We start from the raw sequence: 19,822 nt of genomic DNA, 5'->3' as shown, positions 1-19,822 counted from the left end.
ACAAATTTAGGAGATTTTTGATAAATACTAAATTTATCGGGACAGAATGAAATTATTGAATTACACTACGGGATTCCTTAAATTTTTACAAATAATTATTGAGGGAGACCCATGTGCTATGTTGGTTGTTGTGTGTACGTATTATTGATTTGGAAAGTATGGGGTCCAATGGCTACAAAAAAAATACGTTACAATTAAAATTTCATGCAAAAACAATATCCTTTAAAGACCCCATCGTGTTTTTTTTAATTTTATTTTTTCTCATTTTGCCTCAATTCTGTGCTTTTCTGAAGCCATATTTTATATTATTAAATTTTTAATTTTTATTTGAAGTTAGATTTTATATTTTAAACTCTTTTTTTATAAATATGAACAAACATAATTTGTCTTTAATTTTATATTTTATAGAATAGAAGTCCCCAACCCCAATCCCCATAAAAAGGACATATTTGCACCGACTATTCGTTTTATGTTCTCTATAAGTTGTACATGAAATTATTTTACTCAATTAAATTGAAATATATATATATATATATATATAATAAATTTGATAATTGATTGTACTTGGACAATTTTTAAACCCATTCTACTGATAGAAACTTCGGTTCAAAAGCCTTTGTCAAGGTGTTGCTAAGTTCCAATATTTAGTGGGCCATCATTACTCGATTTGAAAAACGAATATTTAGGCAAGAAAAAATAAAGTGTTCCACATGTATATATATAAATTTTATCTGGACAACTTTCACATATAGCAAATAAAAAATTTATATTTGTATGCTATAACAAAGTTTTTATAATTGCGCTCCATAGCAAACATAAAATTGTATAATTTGCTATATATATACAATTGTATAATTCGCTGGCCTATTTTGCTGCAATTGTATAATTTATTTTGCATACAGTTGAATCGAATTAAAATGTATGTATATTGCTTAATTATAAGTGTATAGCAAGAAGACATATGTTTTTCTCGCTTTGTACAAAAACAGAAACACAATATATACACTTCTGTTGTATAAAGCTAGAGAAAATTGTATTTCACTACAATTGTATAATTCGCAATTGTATAATTCGTTGGCCTTTTTATCTGCAATATTTGAAGTTAAATATTTGTAAATTGTATAATTAAGTGTATAACACGAAGATATACATTTTTACATGCGTATATACAATTTTTTCTCGCTTTATACAAAACAAAAACGGAATTATACACTTTTGTGTATAAAGCGAGAGAGGCGAGCGGGAATGGAGAGTGGCGAGAGAGATTTTTGGGAGAGAGACGCTGGCAAATTTTAGCTAATGTTTGATATGGAGCACAATTAAATCAAACCCTAGCTATTCCATTTAATTTAGGTTATTAGCTTGCTATTATATACAATTTTCCCATTTTATTACGATATAAAACAAAATAATTTACTTGTTCATTTTGATAATTCAAAAAATGACAAAAAAAGATTTTCTATTATCATCCTCTTTGAAATCATAATTAATAAGAGTAAAATTATAACTTCACTATACTAGTTATTATTATCTTAATATGTGTATTATTTCTAAAGTAGACGACTAAATAGGAACGGAGAGAGTATTATTTATAGGATAAATTTTAGAAATCACATAGTTTTAATATGAAATTACAGTTTATCTCTCTTTAGTTTGTAATTACATTAACCCCTTGAAAAGTACCACAAACCGAATACATTAAAGAGTATTTTGAAAACATTATAACATAAATCGAACAAATAATATGTAGCGCGAATACATTAAAAACTAATTCGGATATGTAATATATAACTCAGGTACATTGTAAAATCAATCCGATCCATAATATGTAGCTCGAATATATTAAAGAAATAAGAAATTTTAGAGGTTTTTAAAAATAGAAGAAGATATTAAAAATAAGAAAAATATAAAACATATATTTCATTAATTTTTCTTTATAGTAAAAAACGATTAGAAATCGATGAAAAGAGTTGAAGTTATATTTGAGAGATTTATCAGTTTAATTAATGAGAGAGAGTTAGATTAATATAAGTTCTTGGGATTTTTACTTTTCGAGAAGTAAAAAAGTTGTAGCTTCAAATTGTTGCTCAAGAAAATATATTTTTCGTTACAAATTATTTTAATTTTTTTGGGAAAAGATGGAAGAAATCAATTTGCTTTTGACATTTTCTCAAGTTGTGTTATAATTCAAATTGCATTATGACTAAGTCCTAATTAAACAAAAACAGGTAATTGAATTTATTTCCTCTCTGGTCTTCTTACTTTAAATACCAAAAAACTCTTTTGAAAATGGAAAGAAATGTGAATCGTGTCATAGGCGTTAACTTGTCATTATAAGATCCACTTACAAATGAAGTATATCTTTCTTCTTAATTTATTCGAGATAATTGTACTTGTTTTCCTTCCTTAGATGGTGCTCAGATATAAAGGAAAATGCTTTTATGAAAAAAATAATTTTTTTAAAAAAATAATATATTTTTTTATTTGTTGTTGTTCGATATATAGGCATAGGTGTTGAATAAGTGATTGGACTTAGAGCCCGTTTGGATGGGCTTAACAAAAGTAGCTTTAAAAAAGTACTTTTGAAAGTGCTGAAACTTATTTTTAAAATAAGCAGTTATGTGTTTGGATAAAAGTTTATGCCAAACGTGAAAAGGGAAAAATAGAAGAAAGAGATGTTAGGGTTATATGGGTAATTTGAAGATTGTATAAAAATATTAAGTTGACCACATTTTTACCTTTTTGTCCCTAATATTTTTATACAATTTCCAAATTACCCACATAATCCTAACATCTCTTTCTTCCATTTTTCCCCTTTCACGTTTGGCATAACTGCTGGACTTCTTCATGTTCTTCCAATTTGAAGTGAAATAAAAATTTATATTTCTTTTATAAATAATTTGTGATAATAAAGAAATATATAAATGATAGATTATTATTATTACCTATGGATGAAACTAGAATAAATCTTAAATCTTTCTTTGATCTATTCAAATTATATATCTTTAAAATCTATAATAAGTTTATATTCCTCTTATAAATAATTTGTGATGAGAAAGAAATATGTGGATGATAGCAAAATATAATTATTTTTTGCTGTAAAATATAAACTAATTAACTTTTATTATGTTAACAAATTTTAAGGGTATTTCAGACATTTTAATTTAAAAAGTTGTTTATCAGCACTTATTTGCCAAACACATCAACAATTTTTTTTTAACTTCAGCATTTTTATCCAAACACATAACTGCTTATTTTTAAAATAAATTTCAGCACTTTCAAAAGCATTTTTTTAAAGTTGTTTTTATTAAGCCCATCCAAACGGACCCTTAATTTGATAGATCAATTTCGACTGAGTTAATAAATAAAGGAATTATTAATCTGTTTAAAAGCTATTTGGATTGAAGTTAACTGCGGTGAAAGAAGCTGAAATGTGGATCACAACTCAACAGACACAATTCTTATTAAGTTTTAATTGCATTTTTTTGTTCTTTATAATTTTTTAGTAGGTAATAATTTTTTTTCTATATTATGACTATACATACTAATATATATTAATTAGAAAAATATATTGACCCGATTTCTCATGAAAAAATGACACACCATGTACTCTCTGTTAATTAATTGACAATATATATATATATATATATATATATATATATATATATATATATATAGCCTTTTTTTTTTATAACAAAAAAGAATTTTGAAAATTAAAATTGGCATATTTTGCCCTTATGGCCCACGTTAATATATGAGAAATACTTTAGTTTTAAATTAATTGTATTTAAAATTAGTAACATGTTATTTGGATCATTGTTACCCATTGTTTTATAATGTATTGTAGTGTATTGTATGGTAGATACAATGTTTGGCTAGACTGTATTGTTTATTGTTTAGTAACATTTTAATTGTTTGGTTTGATTGTATCGTACTATATTATAATTTATAAATTTACTCAAATATCGTTAATTATTCTAGGGTAGGAGGTTTGACTAGATTTAAATAATTAAGGTAAAGGATAAAATAGTATTTTAAAATATTGTGTAAAGATATAATTGAAAAAAAAAATTAAGTAACAATGAAAAAACACCAAATTGGTTGTTCCATAAAATAGGGCTTTCCATTGTTACGTAACAACGAAATTTAAGAATACAGTACAATATATTTTAAGTAACAATCAAAACAAACATTATAGATATAGTAACCACACAATACAATAGATATTGTTCCCTTTTTTTCTCTTCTTTTTTCATACATTTAGATCATTCTTCTTCAATCCTTTTAAACAAAAGTGTTAAAAATTGATGTTATATCTTCTCTAGAAGATTTGTATGTTTTCAGTTTTTATATTTTTCTTAAATTTTTATGTGATTCTTTTATTTTTTTCAAGTTGAAAGTTTTTATATTTGGATGAAAATTAAGGAGATAGTAATTAATTGTCACGGTTAAGAAAAATATTTCAAAAATTATTCTTGAAAAAAGAAATTCTGATTTTGTTGAATCTCCACCAAAAACTTCAAATTTTAGTCATGCAAGTTCTTAGCAATATTCGATTCGTAGCAAAGATAATTTTAAAGATAAACAATGTGAATCGATTGGTGTTGAAAAGAGTTATTCCAGTTGAGGTTGCTAGAATGAGAAGGATTATAGAAAGTGATGAATCGTCTAACTTTGAATATTTTTGACTTGTGTAATATTGAACATTTTCATTTCCAAGTGTAATTCTCATTTACACACTAAAGGAAGAATCTGGAATGTATACGAATTTTAAGTGAATGAATACACATGTATGCATACATGAATTTTTGTATACATAATTGTTCATTCAAATGATAAAAGATTATTTGATTCGATGTTTACATTTTTAGTGAATGAATAAACAAATATGTATAGATAAATGCATTGTATACATGATTGTTCATCCACATGATAAAAATCCAATCATGTGATAAAAGATAATCTAGTTAATTTTTACCTATTATAAATGATTTGATACATAAAAGTATATAATTTTTGAAAAGGTATCCATTGTAGTGAAAGATTTATATGTCCAGTCATGCTAATTGAATTGGATAGTGTGTGGTGGTTAGTTTCACAAGAAAGTTTAAAAAAAAGAAAAACTAATAGTATGTCGTGGTTAATATGCGCTAATTTGTGCTTTTTTTTTTGGTCTATTATATGCTATTTATATATGAGCATATATTGCTAATTTTTCATAACAATTATATATATGTCATTTATTCATTTCTCATAATTTAAATTGGATTACATTTCAACCCAATTTTAATGGATTGAATTGAAATGAATTAAATTTAATTAAACAGATCAATAACCCAATCGGACTTAAGTGAATTGCACAAAATGGACAAACTAAGCTTGATTTTGTCATTCCTACATAGAGGATAGGGAATTAGGAATTTTATATAGAATATAATCTACGGAACATGATTTTCATTCTTTCACTATATGAAAGATAATCCTTGATTTCAAAAAGTCAACTATTTTCCTGCAAAAAGAAATCTTTTCCTTAATGAAAAAAATAACTTTAAAAAATATTTTTTTCCTAATAAAAATAACTTTAAAACGAAATACGTAAAACTAGCCCTGTCCAGTTCTGCAGGCCCAAATTTGTCCTATGGCATAGTTCCTGCTACATTTGGTAAAGTTAAATAGAAATAATTTTCAGAATTAGCAAACGTAATAAAGTTATATATTATAGTTTTGATAATTATATTTTATAACTATATTTTCGTTTATTGTGATTTTAGATATTTCATTTATTAATATATAAATAGGACAAGTATATATATATATATTTAGAAATTCTCATTCTTTATTTGTATATTTCGCTTGTTAATATACAAACATGATAACTTACTATATTTTTCATTAATCCTATATAAATAGTTAAGAAAAATATATACTACAAATTCGAATTTATACGATCAAAAATTGAATTATATAAATTTTTAATTTATATAATAAAAAACTAAACGATATACTAATATGTATATATACAAATTAGGTAAATTATACAAACTAAACGAATAATAAAAATTAAAAATTTATCACAGTAAATTATAATTTAGTTAAACTATCACCACCGTAATACCTAATATAGAATGTTTGTTATGGTGAATAATTTTGCCATATTAAAAAAAGGCAACGGCCAGTCGCTTTTTAACACGTGAATTATTGAGTCCAATACACTAGGCAAGAGAAGTAATTTGTCAATTTAGAGCCGCGAAAATGATTTACCAAATTATTTTTAATAATCATGTGCAGAAAAAATTCATATTATTGTTCCAGAAATACCCTTCTCGTTGCTACTCGAGACCCACGTGTAGACGGTTACCCCACAAAATCCACGGGATTTTGCCCTTTTATTCCACCTCAGCCCCAAAAGTAGCCATTTCACTCTTTTCTCTGTTTTTTCTCTCTCTCTCTCAAACCAGAGGAAATGGTATCGGACAGCGAGCTCGTCGACCGGATTCATGAGTTTCTAAGCACCGCAGACCTCGATACCACCACCAACAATATCGTCCGGCGAAAGCTCGAAGAGGACTTCAATATCGATTTATCGGATAGAAAAGTGTTTATTCGAGAACAAATTGATCTTTACCTTGAAAGCTACTATCAAATTAACCAAGAACAAATGGAAGTAGAAAACGATCAAGAAGAAGACCCGGAGGAGGATGAAGAAGAAGAAGACCCGGAGGAAGAAGAAGACCTGGAGGAATCTAAGGCTGTTGATAAAGCAGAAGGAAAAAGTTCTGAGAAAAAGTATGTATTTCTTTAATGCATGTGAAGTCTAAATATGTGTTCATTCATATCTATCCAAATTTCTGAGCTATGTATTAAATATTACTATTATTGATTTTGTTGCTTCTATATTATTACAATCATGCTACAATATAGTGATTATCTAAAGGGTTCTTGTTTCCATCTTCCTTTCTGCATTTCTGGTTTTCGAATCTTGTTGTGTTAAACTTAAAATATGTGGAATGTACGAATATATCAGTTGAAAATTGAAATTAAAGAGTAGTCAAAAAGATGAAAAGACTCAGGTTGGTTGGAAGGGAAGGAAATTAAGAAGTAGAAATCTCGCGGCGTTCTGCTACTGCCTGCTTTGTTTAACAAAATGTTTTAAGTTACAATCTCTGTCACTTCCTTTTCCATTTAGCAATTATATTATTACTGTATCCAGATTGCGTTTTGATTTGCTTGAAGAGGTGTAAACGTGTTAAGAAAGTTTTGCAGTCTTCTTCAACGGAAGCTGTAGCTATGGAGAATTAAGAGAGAGAAAAGGAACTGAAAGCAAAAAAAATGAACTGGATTCCTTGTTATTTCATTCTCTCGTATCATTTACATTGCATGCATTAATCGATTCACTCCACTCACCTCTAACAGAATACTGACACTTTTAACTAACTGCTAACTAATATCTTGACATTGTTGTGACTGACAGCTGGCATTACGTTCTAGAACCTTCATCCTCACAAAACGTTTGACCTCTAATTTTTGATATATTGACCCTTCGGGATGGCCTAGTGGTTTGAGCTTGGAACTCCATGTTCGAGGTCTCAAGTTCGAAACCTCTTGCCAACAAAAGCAGGGGGTTGCCTTCTGGGTCGAGCTCGTCATACCGGGCTTGCCCAGTGCGGATTACCTCTTCTATGTGGTTTTCGAGCTATTGCATAGGAGCGGGGGTTGCGCACCCAACGGTAGCGGTTGAAGGTTTCCCTTGTCATCAAAAAAAAAAAAATGGTTGATATATTGGCCTATCTCTTTCAACTCATTGATTTTATTCACTGCTCAATTGGAAGCCTGAACTTTGACCCTCATTTACTATTAGAGTTGTAATTATGCATGTCGCCTTTGTAGCTATGTAAGATAATAGCGATTGGTGGTGGGCCATGGCATATAGTTAGTACTATTTATTATTCTTAAAGAAAATGATAAAAAGTAAATGTAGTATTTCTGGATGCATTAGCCTGGGAGACTATTGCTTGTTCAACCTCTTTTTTGTGGAAGGCATTAGCTACTCCTATTCTCATTCTTTCTCATGACTGCAAGTGCAACCGATATATTTCCAGAAATCAGCATAAAAATCTCTTTAAGAAGTTACACAAACTATTGCCAACCTCTGCATTTGTTAAAACGAAGAATCTCTCTGTAGTGTGAGTGAAATAGAGAATTACCTGGTTGTACTAGGGTTAATTACTCGTATGAAGAGCGAAACAGATGCAACCAAAAACTTAAAAAGAGAACAGAAGGGTAAATCTCTTAGTGGTTGATCGGCTTGAAGAAATAGGAAAGGAAAAAGGAATACTTAAGAAAGCTAGTGCAATGTCAAAATACACTATCATGTTCACTTTTACCATTTTGTTTCCTTTAAGTACCCTATTAACCCCTCAGGGGAAGTGCAAAAGAAGAGGATCGTCAATGTTAAATAGATCTAAAATTGACATTTTACAGACCAATTAGGTTGATGAAATCTTACTTTCATTTCTTTTGAGTAGTCTCAATCAAAAAGCTTAGGAGATTATAGGGTCAGCATCTTCCTTTTGTGACTTGAGAGATTATAGGTCCCTTTCATAACCTGAGAATTTATCTAGCTAGAACTTCAGTTAGTTTTGCTGAGAGAGTGCTCTCATTTTCTCTCTGGGAGAAGTCACTGCTATACTGCTGGGGAATGGATCATGTCTGTAGTTTAATTCTGGTGGCTGTGTGACATCTTTACTCGTGTCTGGATCTGCATTACTAGGTTTATATAAGTTAAGATGATGTTTGAATTAGTAATAAAAAGTTTCTAACAAAACGTTGAGGTGGTTTTGCTGATTAGTGATGCTAAGCTAGTTTATCGCTCTTTTGTTTATGCACAGATCCATCATTACAGATTCTGATAGCTAACCAGTCTCTAATCTCTATCATACCTGTTGACCCAGAAATTTCAAACTTAAATGTTTGCGGCAAACAATAAGTATCATTATGTTTGATTAGTTATTAATCTGATCATGCTGACTGCTGAGTGGGAGAGAAAATATGAAATCTGCATGATTGTGTATGCGAAAATTTATTTTGCTTATTTGCCTCTTAAAAGGAACTCTATATTTTAGTCTAGTCTATACTAGTTGAGGTAATGGTACATTCAATCCTATTAGGCCTGGGAAGAAGAATGAAAGTGGTAAAAGGAAAGCTGGCGGATTTACCAAAATATGCAGCCTTTCTCCGCAACTTCAGAAAATTACTGGGGAAGCTGAACTAGCAAGGACAGAGGTATCACAATTCTGCATGCGTCTCTCTGTCTGTCTCTCTTCTAATTGTTTAAAGTCTCCATTGCCAATTGCCATGAATATTAACATGTATGAAGTAAATAAATCCTTACAAATGTTCTATGAAGGTGGTGAAGAGGATGTGGCAGTATATAAATGCAAATGAGTTGAAAAATCCATCAGATAAGCGGATTATAAACTGTGATGACACATTGCGCGAGCTTTTTGGTGTGGAATCCATAAACATGTTCGCAATGAACAAGGCCCTGACAAAGCATATCTGGCCTTTGGATTCTGATGCTGGTATAGGACACTTCTCTTTGTTCTTTCTTTTTCCTTCTCTATTTTCTTGGTTTGCTGATACTTTCTCTAAAACTTTCTACGACACTTGATTCTTCCCACTTAGAAAATTTTGTACATTAATCGCTTTCACAGAGCTGCTTTCTAATTAAGCTGTTATAGACTTATGCTTAGTTCTCATAAAGTCTTGCTGACTTATAGTTTCTGGAAAGGCTGCAATCTTAGATTTGTGTTTGTATGTTGCTGACTTATTAATCTGCCATGTAACTGTACTCCTTAACTGTCTGAATAGTAAACATGCTCTACTAGTTTTCGTGTCATAATTGTGGCCACCTTATTTCTTTTGTAACTGCTTGGTCTTAATTTGACATTCTGTGCATTTAAGTTGCAGTTCAAGGCTAGCTTGTAGTCAATAATAATATGTGGGGAAACAGTAATTTCAGGAGTGTAATCTGGGATGAAGAATGATAGATGTTTCCTCATATAAGCATGTAACTCAATAGTACTATTTGAGGAAATATTAATCTTATGCATGTAATATAGCTGATGTTGCATCTTGTTAGTTCAGGGTTTAAAAACTAAATCCTATTGAACGATTAATTCTTGACATGCTTGAAGTCTTGCATTTCTAATTTTTACTTTTCACCTCTCTGCGAGTTATGATTCAGTTTCTACATAACAACTTCTGTTCTGTAAATTCTACAGCAAACAAAAAGCAGCGGAAGCAAGAGGAGGATGAAGGTAATAACTTAGCTTCAACTATTATTCTGTCAATGTTTTTATGTTTTGCTCCCAGTTGCGGAAGTTGCTTTTGCCTACTGTCCTTGTGCCAAAAGACTTGTTTTAATCTCTTAGATGTTCATTTTAGCATTCATTCTTGTTACTTCATTTCAGTTCTGCTCCATGATGGACCATTAAAAATAGTAAAGGGTTGTTATCTCTCCCTACATTGTTTTTGTTGCTAACAATTTAGATTCATTCATAGTTCTATACTTCTATTCTTGTCCATATGTTGTGCGCAATTTGTTAACAGTGTATTTGATTAGATTTGGATGAGCCAAAGAAAGAGGAACAGCAGAAGAACTCTGGTATGCATGCTCCACTCCGGCTTTCTAATGCCTTTTGATTAATTTCCTTGGTACTGGAGAGAGTGAATTTCTCGACCCATTGTTGTTAAAAGAATTTGGGAATACATTAAGCAAAATGGCTTACAGGTAGTGATTAATTTGTGGTATCTGTTCTAATTTATCTCTGCACTGGATTAACCTCAGCTTATGCCTTTCCCTTTTAGAGATATTACAATCCTTTATTTCTCACTTTAAAGATTGCTTTAGCTAGGTCATTCTCGCTATGACCTGTGGTAGGTGCTCATTTCTTTTGTCTTTAGTCACATTAAATGTTGCTGGTAACAGATACATACTTGAATGTTGCTTCTTTTAGACAGGTGTTCAATGCTTTCATTTGCTACACAAAATAGTTTTCTTGTAATGCTTACTGGTATCTTCTAAACACATGAAGCCAGTCAGGTGTCTACTGTTATTACCTCTAAGGTCTGATTTCAGGAAGGACTAAGTCGGTTCCAAGTCGTAGTCGGTCCCATGTAGTTATGGAAGAAAACTATGTTAATGAAGCCTGGTGCTCTAAGCTCACACTATGCGGATCTAGGGAATGGCCGGACCTCAAGGGTCTATTGTAGGCAGCCTTACCCTGCATTTTTTTATGAATTTAACTTTCCATAAAAAAATTCCATTGAAAATAGTCTGTCTAAAATCATATAAAGAAACTAGTGACTACTACCCATACAATCAGCCCTCCCCCCTTAGGGTCCTTGTGCTGGTGGAGGTAACATGTACCTAATGAAATAGTCGAGGCATTCGTAAGTTGGCTTGGACGCTGTTATAAAATGAAACATAAGTATAGAATTTTGCAAAATTAGAAACAACAATGTAACTCATGCTCATTTGTCCTCTCCCGAAGTACTTTTCCTCGTTATCTTGCCAGTGGTCTATTTTTTATTAGAAAACATTGTCAATCAATTAATTTCAGAGTGTTGCTTGAGAATCGATTGCTAAATACGTCATAATCGCCTAGGTACATTCTTTGTGTATGGCCTGATAACCCTTTTGTTTCTTCTATCACCAACTTTATTTATGTGAAGAGTAAGATCAGAAGACTTTCTTCATGTAGAAAAGCACCTTTTTTAGACAGTGGGGAGTATTTTATCCTGCTAGCTAATTTGTTTAAACAAGTTTTATTTTCTTCATATATATTATGAGAAGCAAGAGTCCATTCAGCGACTAGGAAACGTAACTTTGTGTCACTTATCAAACAAAAAGAAACTTAACTTTGCATCTAGAAAAACAAAAGTTGCATTCCCAGTTTCAGCTTTATGTATTATGTAATGGTCTGACTGGTTTTCTTTGTTTACCTTGAAGGATCCGTCTGACGAGAGGCGAGTAATATGTGATGAGAAGTTGAAAGAAGTGTTTCATGTTGAAACCCACAGGGGAATTGGAGTAACGAAACTACTTTCTCCACATTTTATATGGTTTGGTGAAAATCTCGATAGCTTCAGAATTTTGTTTTATGTTTGAAGCTTGATGCCAACATCTTTGTTATCTTTTCTGTTGATATGTTTTTGGATACTGTGAATAACTATACGAGAAGGGGACACGATTACAAGTTGATTCGCAGGTCTTCTCCTATGAGAGTGTAAAAACCTCATTTTGCTCAAACTGACCAACTTAGGAATTGTACTTGGATTAAAATTGTGAATATTCATGTACTTTTCTGCATTTTTTTCTGGAAATATACAAGGACAATTGGGGAGTAGATGTGATTATCAACACTTACATATATACTTCTAGTTGGAATCAAATCAGTCTATTATATTGAATTGGCAGAACGTTTATTTTTTCTTGTTTGCAATATAGTTTGATATATATGAGCTGCTTTATTAGACTTGGTACGTATATATTTTGATATTTTATCGATGGGTAATTGAGAAACTCGAAACTGGGTTGTTTTCTTTAAAAAATTATAACTGCTTATTTATTTTTTCTGACATTTAAGATGTCTACACTTTACTATTGAATATATTGTACCTTTGAAATTGTGAGCTATTTATTAAAGCTGTAATTGTATTTACGTATACTTTGAATTCAGTTATACGACCTTCTGTAAATATAGCTGGAATCGCCTTTGTCAACAATGGTTAATTATATGTAAAATTTTAGACCGTGATTATGTTAATTTAGTACTCTGTAAAGTACTTTTTTTGAACAAATTTGAAATCTTAATATGAAACGGTAGACCATGAATTAGAATTTTGTAGAATGTTAAATTATATTTGTATACTTTTAAGGAATTTATTTTAGTAAAGAAAAATATTTTTAAAAATTTATTTTTCTGCTTCCGAAACGATGATCAATTCATCTCCTAGAAATGACATTTTTTTTGGTCACAAAAGTTACTTCTTCCTTTTTTACTATTTTTACTATATAAGGAGAGTAAATAAGCACACACGTCTCAGTCAACGCGTGTGCTTCATGGAATAAATATCGAATCGGAGGGCTTTCTTAAGGTAAAACTGGATGGATCTTTTAATTTTAGGTAAGTAAATAAACAAATAAAATCGAGTAAATAATTGAGATGAAGCCATATATCCATTCGATAGTTTAAAGGTATACACAACCTAAAAGAGTAACTGTAAGAGAATATACAACCTTAAAGTATAACGTAGGGTATTAATATACCATTTGTGATAGTTTGGAGATATATTTGTCTTTTTTCCCTTTTAAGAATTATAAATCTCTTATAACACTTTAATGAAAAAAATGCAACTCGTGTACCTTCAAAATTGGAATCAAAATGTATTTTGAAGATTATAAATCTCTTGAAACACTTGAGTGAAAAAAATTTAACTCATGTACCGTTAAAAGTGGAGTCAAATTGTATTTTAAGGATTGTAAATCTCTTGAAACACTTGAGCGAGAAAAATGCAACTCGTGTACCAACAAAAGTGAAATCAAAACGTATTTTAAGGATTGTAAATCTGTTGAAACATTTGAATGGAAATAATGTAACTGATGTACCGTCAAAATTAGAGTCAAAATGTATAAGGATTGTAAATCTCGTAAAACACTTTAATGGAAAAAAAAATATAACCCATGTGCCAACAAAGTGGAGTCAAAACGTATTTTAAGGATTGTGAATCTCTTGAAACAGTTGCATGGAAAAAATGTAACCTATGTACCGTCAAAGTTGGAGCCAAAATGTACTTTAAGAATTGTATCTTGAAACACTTCAATGGAAAAAATTTAAGTCATGTACCATCAAAGCTAGAGTCAAAATGTATTTTAAGGATTGTAATTCTCTTGAAATACTTGAATGAAAAAAATATAACTCATGTACCGTCAAAATTGAAGTCAAAATGTATTTTAAAGATTGTAAATCTCAAAGAAAAATACATAATAAGCAATTCATTTATATACTTGACTTAATCACGAGAAAAACTATTATCACCTATAAATTGCGCAACTTTAATTTCTTCCTTAAGTTTCTCAAGCCTAATTTATCAAACCATCTTTTTTCCCCCAAAAACTGTTGTAATGGCACAAGCTAAGATTATACGCTGAAAGAAGATTGAACTGAAGATGTTGACATCTAGAGTGAAACACATTATAGCTTTCAACAGCTATCGGCAAGTGCAGTCGAGGAAGCAAACTTTCTATTACAACAGGATCACATGTTGCTATTGTTGCTTATTCCCCGACTGGCAAACCATCTGTTTTTTACTCCTCCAACAATTTTGATACAATAGATTGGTTCCTCAATGATTCAAAGGCTTCTGCGATAAAAAAAGGGTCATTTATTTGAGAGTCTTTAGAGAACGATTTATCTATTTTTTTTAATTTAATTTTTATCTTCAGTGAAGTCAGTTTATTTTAGTATGTGTGTCTTCCTTTGTGTCGTTTTTGGCCTTTGGTTTTTATTTGTTTAATGATTAACTGTTGAGTTTTTAGTCCTCCATATTCTTTTACGATTAAATATTAGATCTTATGGTGTATTTTCTATTCTCCTTTATATTTTATATAAAATAAATTTTTTTCTGTTAAAGAATGTGATGTCTAACTTGTGAAATATGCATTTATGCATTTGTCAATTATATCACTCTTCTAAGTGATTGAGCCATAAAATTGTGTGAAAACTCTACAAAGCAGTCGATTCACAATTGATTAAAAAAATAACAAAACTTATTTACAAAGAATTTACGATGTGAAAGCTCTCTCTTAAATAGTATAGCTATAAAGTAGCAAATCCGTATTAGGTTTAATTTCTTTACCCACTCTTCTAAGAGTGTTCACAAGAAATTGTAATATCGCCCGACCTAAATATAAATAAAAAAATAACATTCACTTAGATTGATTTAATCTTAAATTTTGAAAATCGATAATATTTTATTTAATTGTGATAAAAGTAAAAAGTAATATAAGAGTTGAACCAAACAAGTTGTATAAGTACATAATTAATAATTATAATTACATTTATGTATATGTATATTTTCATATCTATTTACAAAATATTTGCAATGTTTATTATCTTTTTGAAATCTTGGAAATTTTTTAGTGTATATAATTATCTAGAATTTCTTATATTATCTTTAGAGTTTAAACAATAATGAGCTTGTTCAGACATCATCTCTAGCCATATTATGCATATATGTCTATGCAAATTTTTGCTTTTATAAATATATAGGCTTGTGGCAGTACAAGTTCAATATGTATGGTATTTTTTTGTCCTAATTTTTGTAACATAGATATTTTTTTTAAAGTCAAACAAAAAATGTATATATTTTTTAATATTTTAAATTGTTAGTTATTGTAATTTATAGTATTTTTGTCACATATCAAAACAAGTAATGAGTGACATCCTCACCTAACCTTTAAGGTGGGCAAATCAACTAATTCAACCCCAACTTATATTATTAATTGTTCAACTTATGAAATCCAATCATAATGAGAAACTCAAATCTTATTAAGGTAAGAAATATAAATCCATTACAGTCTATTGAACATCGTTTTTCAAAATTTGAAAGACATCACATTACATCTAATTCTCAATTATCAAGTCTAAGAGTATCAAAAAAATCAGAAATAAATAAATAAAATAGTTTGTGCTCGAAAATTAAGGACATCATGCCACGACCGAAAATTTTAACATGAGTTAGAATGAACAGTTCACTCTGAAACCTGATGTGTTGGAGACTGACTAGAGTTGAGGGCGAGTTAAAATTGATGGTACACTCGCTACACTCTACAAAAATAACACGAAGAAAATCACAAGTATGGATCAGTGCTTAAAAACATGTCCTAAATAAATATTATCGGGCGACTCAAAATAGAAATCAATATACATAAAGTGATTGTATAAAATCAACTATAGGACTCAAGAAGTGACAATCAAAAAATAACATGAACAAGTGACAACAGTAACAAAGCCAATATATAATCAATCAACACTATTACAAATACACATAAAAACTCAGATCTCCACACTACGCTTTTTTGAAAAATAGATTCTTTAAGATCAAAAATATTTCAATAAAAATATCGACATTCTGCAATTTTCTGCAAAGAATACGAGACATAATTGATCCACCAGAATAATTCTATCTGGCAATTGTTGTTGTCACGTTCTGAAAAAATAAGCCCAAATTTTATTTTTTATTTGATGGCAACGTATGAATAAAGATACTGTAACGACCTGTTTAGTCGTTTTGAGCAGCAGATTTTATTTCTGGAAAAATAGGCTGAGACGACGGAACCCACGACGGACCGTCATGAGCACGACGGACCGTCGAGGGGTCTCGTTTCAAAACACTTAGAAATTCTGAAATTGGGTACTGAAAATCGACTCTCTGAACTTCGTAACGGAATGGCAGGACGGACAGTCACGGGCGTGACGGACCGTCACAGACTCTTTGGTGGAAATTGAGTCTCTGAGCCTTGCGACGACCTGCAGGACGGACCGTCGCAGGCACGACGGGCCGTCGCAGGTTGCGTAATCCCAGTCTGGGTCGGATTTCTTTACACGTTTTAAGGGACGTTTTGGACTATTCCTACTTTAATTATAAAGTTAGTGGGTTTATGTTAATAAGTCTAATTACTTGGGGGTTAAAAGAGGTAACCTTGAGTAAATTAGTGGGTTATTATTGCCATATTTTATTCTTAATTATATGCTAATTAGGGTAAAAGAAAGAGGGTTTGAATAAGAAAAAGAAAAGAACAGAAAGAGAGAGAAGGAGAATCGATAGAGAGAGACGAACGAAGAGGAAAAATACAAGGCTTTGGGAAATTCTTGCTTGATCACTAGTCTTTGGTGGAGGTAGGTTATGATTTCTCTTACGATATTCGTAGTAAACTCTTAATAGCGAATGATATGTATTGATAATATTGTAAACCCTGCTATGTGCTTAATTGTATGCTTGCATGAATGTAATTATATAATTGTGATTATATAAGCATGATGAAGTTATTGAATCCCAAATCTTAAAAAACCCTAATCTCTTTGTTAATGATGGGGCCTTGGTATAAAAGAAGGCGTGATGAACTAAAATAATGAGATTGATGATGCCTTGGTAAGAAAGAAGGCTTGATGAATTGATAGAAGGAGATTAGGGGATCGGGTGTCACGAATCGACACGTAGATTTAGGGGATCGGGTGTCACGAACCGACACGTAGATTTAGGGGATCGAGTGTCACGAACCGACACGTAGATTTAGGGGATCGGGTTTCACGAACTGACACGTAGATTTAGGGGATCGGGTGTCATGAACCGACACGTAGATTTAGGGGATCGGGTGTCACGAACCGACACGTAGATTTAGGGGATCGGGTGTCACGAACCGACACGTAGATTTAGGGGATCGGGTGTCACGAACCGACATGTAGATTTAGGGGATCGGGTGTCACAAACCGACACGTAGATGAAGGGAATCGGAGTGTCACGTACCGACACAAGAGGACTAATGAATATGAGGGAGCGGAGTGTCACGTACCGACACAAGAGGACTAATGAATATGAGGGAGCGGAGTATCACGTACCGACACAAGAGAAATAAAGATAATGAATCTTGAAAGATGTTAATATACTCAATCTAATGAACATAATTCCCAAATGAGTATGGTATTGAGGCTTGAGTCCTCATGTGTGAACTTGACGGTAATTGATTATGATATAGTACTTGCTGTTGCTACATGTTGAGTATCATAGTTGATTTTATGATATTACTTGGTATATATATTGATTTCTATTTTGAGTTGGCCGATGATATCTACTCAGTACCCGTGTTTTCTACTGACCCCCTACTTTTATGTTTTCTTCTTGTTTAATTGTGGAGTGCAGCAAACGTGCCGTCATCTTCGACTCAACAGTAACTCTAACCAGTCCTCCGGATATCAGGGTGAGCTAATGCTTCTAGCTTGGACTGGATCTTCCTCTTCATGTCTTGATGCCTTGAAGTTCCGGCATGGACTAGCTTTTATGTATTTTTAGCTTCTTAGAAACTCTTAGATTTAGTAATTTGAAGTAGATGTTCTTGTGATGATGACTTCCAGATTTTGGGAAATAATAGTTATTGAATTGGTTTTTATTAATGAGTTTAAGTCTTCCGCATTACTTTATGTTGATAGTACATTGAAATGTTAAGGTTTAGATTTGGTTGGTTCGCTCACACAGGAGGGTAAGTGTGGGTGCCAGTCGCGGCCCGATTTGGGTCGTGACAGATACCAAATCTAAGAACGTACCACTTGCACTAATTAGGAAATAATTAAATTTTCCAATTCTGGAAAAGACCAACCAGACCCATACGGAGTTTATCTGAGAACATAACAATAATATTTCTAATAAAATTATAAAATTTAAGAAGTGTAATATAACACGAATCAACTTTATTTTTTTTAGAAAAAAATAATAATGTGTCTGATAGATCAGTCGGCTAATCAAAAGAGTTTATCTAAGAAGCTTAATTTTTTCATCAATAATTCAAATAATACTTGTACGATTAATTCACTCAAAATTTCATTACAAACGAAGTGTTTATTATAGCAAATTTATAGAGATATTATCATAACCCGTCAGATATATTCCTTTACCAACTTGTGTAACTTGTATACTTCCATTTTAATCTCTTTTTTTTTTAAAAAAAAAATAGTAACACTATTTTGTATACTTTTAGAAAATTCATCGACTTTAGCCCTTTAATTATATTTAAGTGATAGTATATTCTTATATAATTTAAAGAAATATAATAACACATTTAGAACAACAAATTTTAATTCTAAAAATATTTATAATATATGTGAAAAGTCTTTTTTGCTCTATTAAATTATTCATGCAGTCAATTACTGTGTCATTAAAGAAAAAAATATAACTAAACGTGACTTTACTAATAAATAATTGAATATCCCTCCGTGTCCTTACTGATCCCAATTTAGTTAATCACTGGAAAATAATTTTATCAATTCACCTCTTAAAAAAAAAAGAAATTAAAAATTTTATAAAAATTAATTAATGTTCTTTTGATTTGATAAGGTAAACAATTATTAATATAAAATAATTATTTTTAATATAATAATCAACTAATATGGAATGAAGGGAGTATGACTATAACCTATGTGATTGAGTCCACGATGAGTATTGTTTTCTGTTTAGTTAAATGTTTATCTTTTATACAAATTTTAGATAATTTGAGGTATTTTGAAAAATTAAATACTATTTTTGAGTATTTGCAAAAATTGTTTTAGAAGTTGAAAAAAATAGTTTATTTATAAAATATTTTGAAACTTTGACCAAACAAAAGAATATGCCCTAATATTTTGATAAAACTTTTTTTTTTCAAATTGATTAGGCAACACAAATTGCTTCTATTTAAAAATATATAATAAAATATATTTTTCAAATAAGTAGGTGTTGAAATGAAAGTTTGATCAAACATGACGGAAATCATCAATATTAATGAGACTTTAAGGAGTTAATTGAAAAAAACAACGTTTACATTAGAAAACGAATATCAATTTTTAACCTAAAAATGTTCAATCCAATTCCTCCAAATTCTTGAATTGAAAATTTGGTACAACATTACATCCTATAGACTAAATGAACAATAAATAGACCTTTTTTAATTTATTGGCTTTTTTTTTTTTAATATTTATTTGTCATTCAATAATCACGTTTCTTTTTC

At 30.5% G+C, this 19,822-nt stretch overlaps 1 protein-coding gene across 2 annotated transcripts; it reads left to right on the top strand.

Annotated features, from left to right (window-relative positions):
- The first annotated feature begins 6,394 nt into the window (after window positions 1–6,394).
- Window positions 6,395–12,373, top strand: LOC101263870 (protein TRI1-like). Of its 2 annotated transcripts, XM_019212203.3 has the most exons (6): window positions 6,397–6,786; window positions 9,168–9,282; window positions 9,407–9,581; window positions 10,284–10,319; window positions 10,625–10,666; window positions 12,014–12,373. In XM_019212203.3, exons 1-6 carry the CDS (start codon window positions 6,464–6,466, stop codon window positions 12,022–12,024), a joined length of 702 nt encoding a protein of 233 aa, XP_019067748.1. In that variant the 5' UTR covers window positions 6,397–6,463; the 3' UTR covers window positions 12,025–12,373. The 2 variants fall into 2 exon arrangements, with proteins under 2 accessions (XP_025885039.1, XP_019067748.1); XM_026029254.2 differs by lacking the exon at window positions 10,625–10,666 and having other exon boundaries at window positions 6,395–6,786.
- Window positions 12,374–19,822: the final 7,449 nt, after the last annotated feature.

Source organism: Solanum lycopersicum, chromosome 2, assembly GCF_036512215.1.
Source record: "Solanum lycopersicum chromosome 2, SLM_r2.1".
Taxonomy (NCBI): Eukaryota; Viridiplantae; Streptophyta; class Magnoliopsida; order Solanales; family Solanaceae; genus Solanum; species Solanum lycopersicum.
Note: the sequence above shows the minus strand (reverse complement) of the source record. Positions and strands in the feature narration are given on the sequence as shown.

Excerpts from the sequence above, each read along its gene's own strand:
- LOC101263870 (XM_019212203.3), top strand. The coding sequence starts at position 6,464 with ATGGTATCGGACAGCGAGCTCGTCGACCGGATTCATGAGTTTCTAAGC. Across the intron at positions 6,787-9,167 it reads GGAAAAAGTTCTGAGAAAAA|GCCTGGGAAGAAGAATGAAA; the intron begins GTATGTATTTCT and ends CAATCCTATTAG. Across the intron at positions 9,283-9,406 it reads CTGAACTAGCAAGGACAGAG|GTGGTGAAGAGGATGTGGCA; the intron begins GTATCACAATTC and ends TGTTCTATGAAG.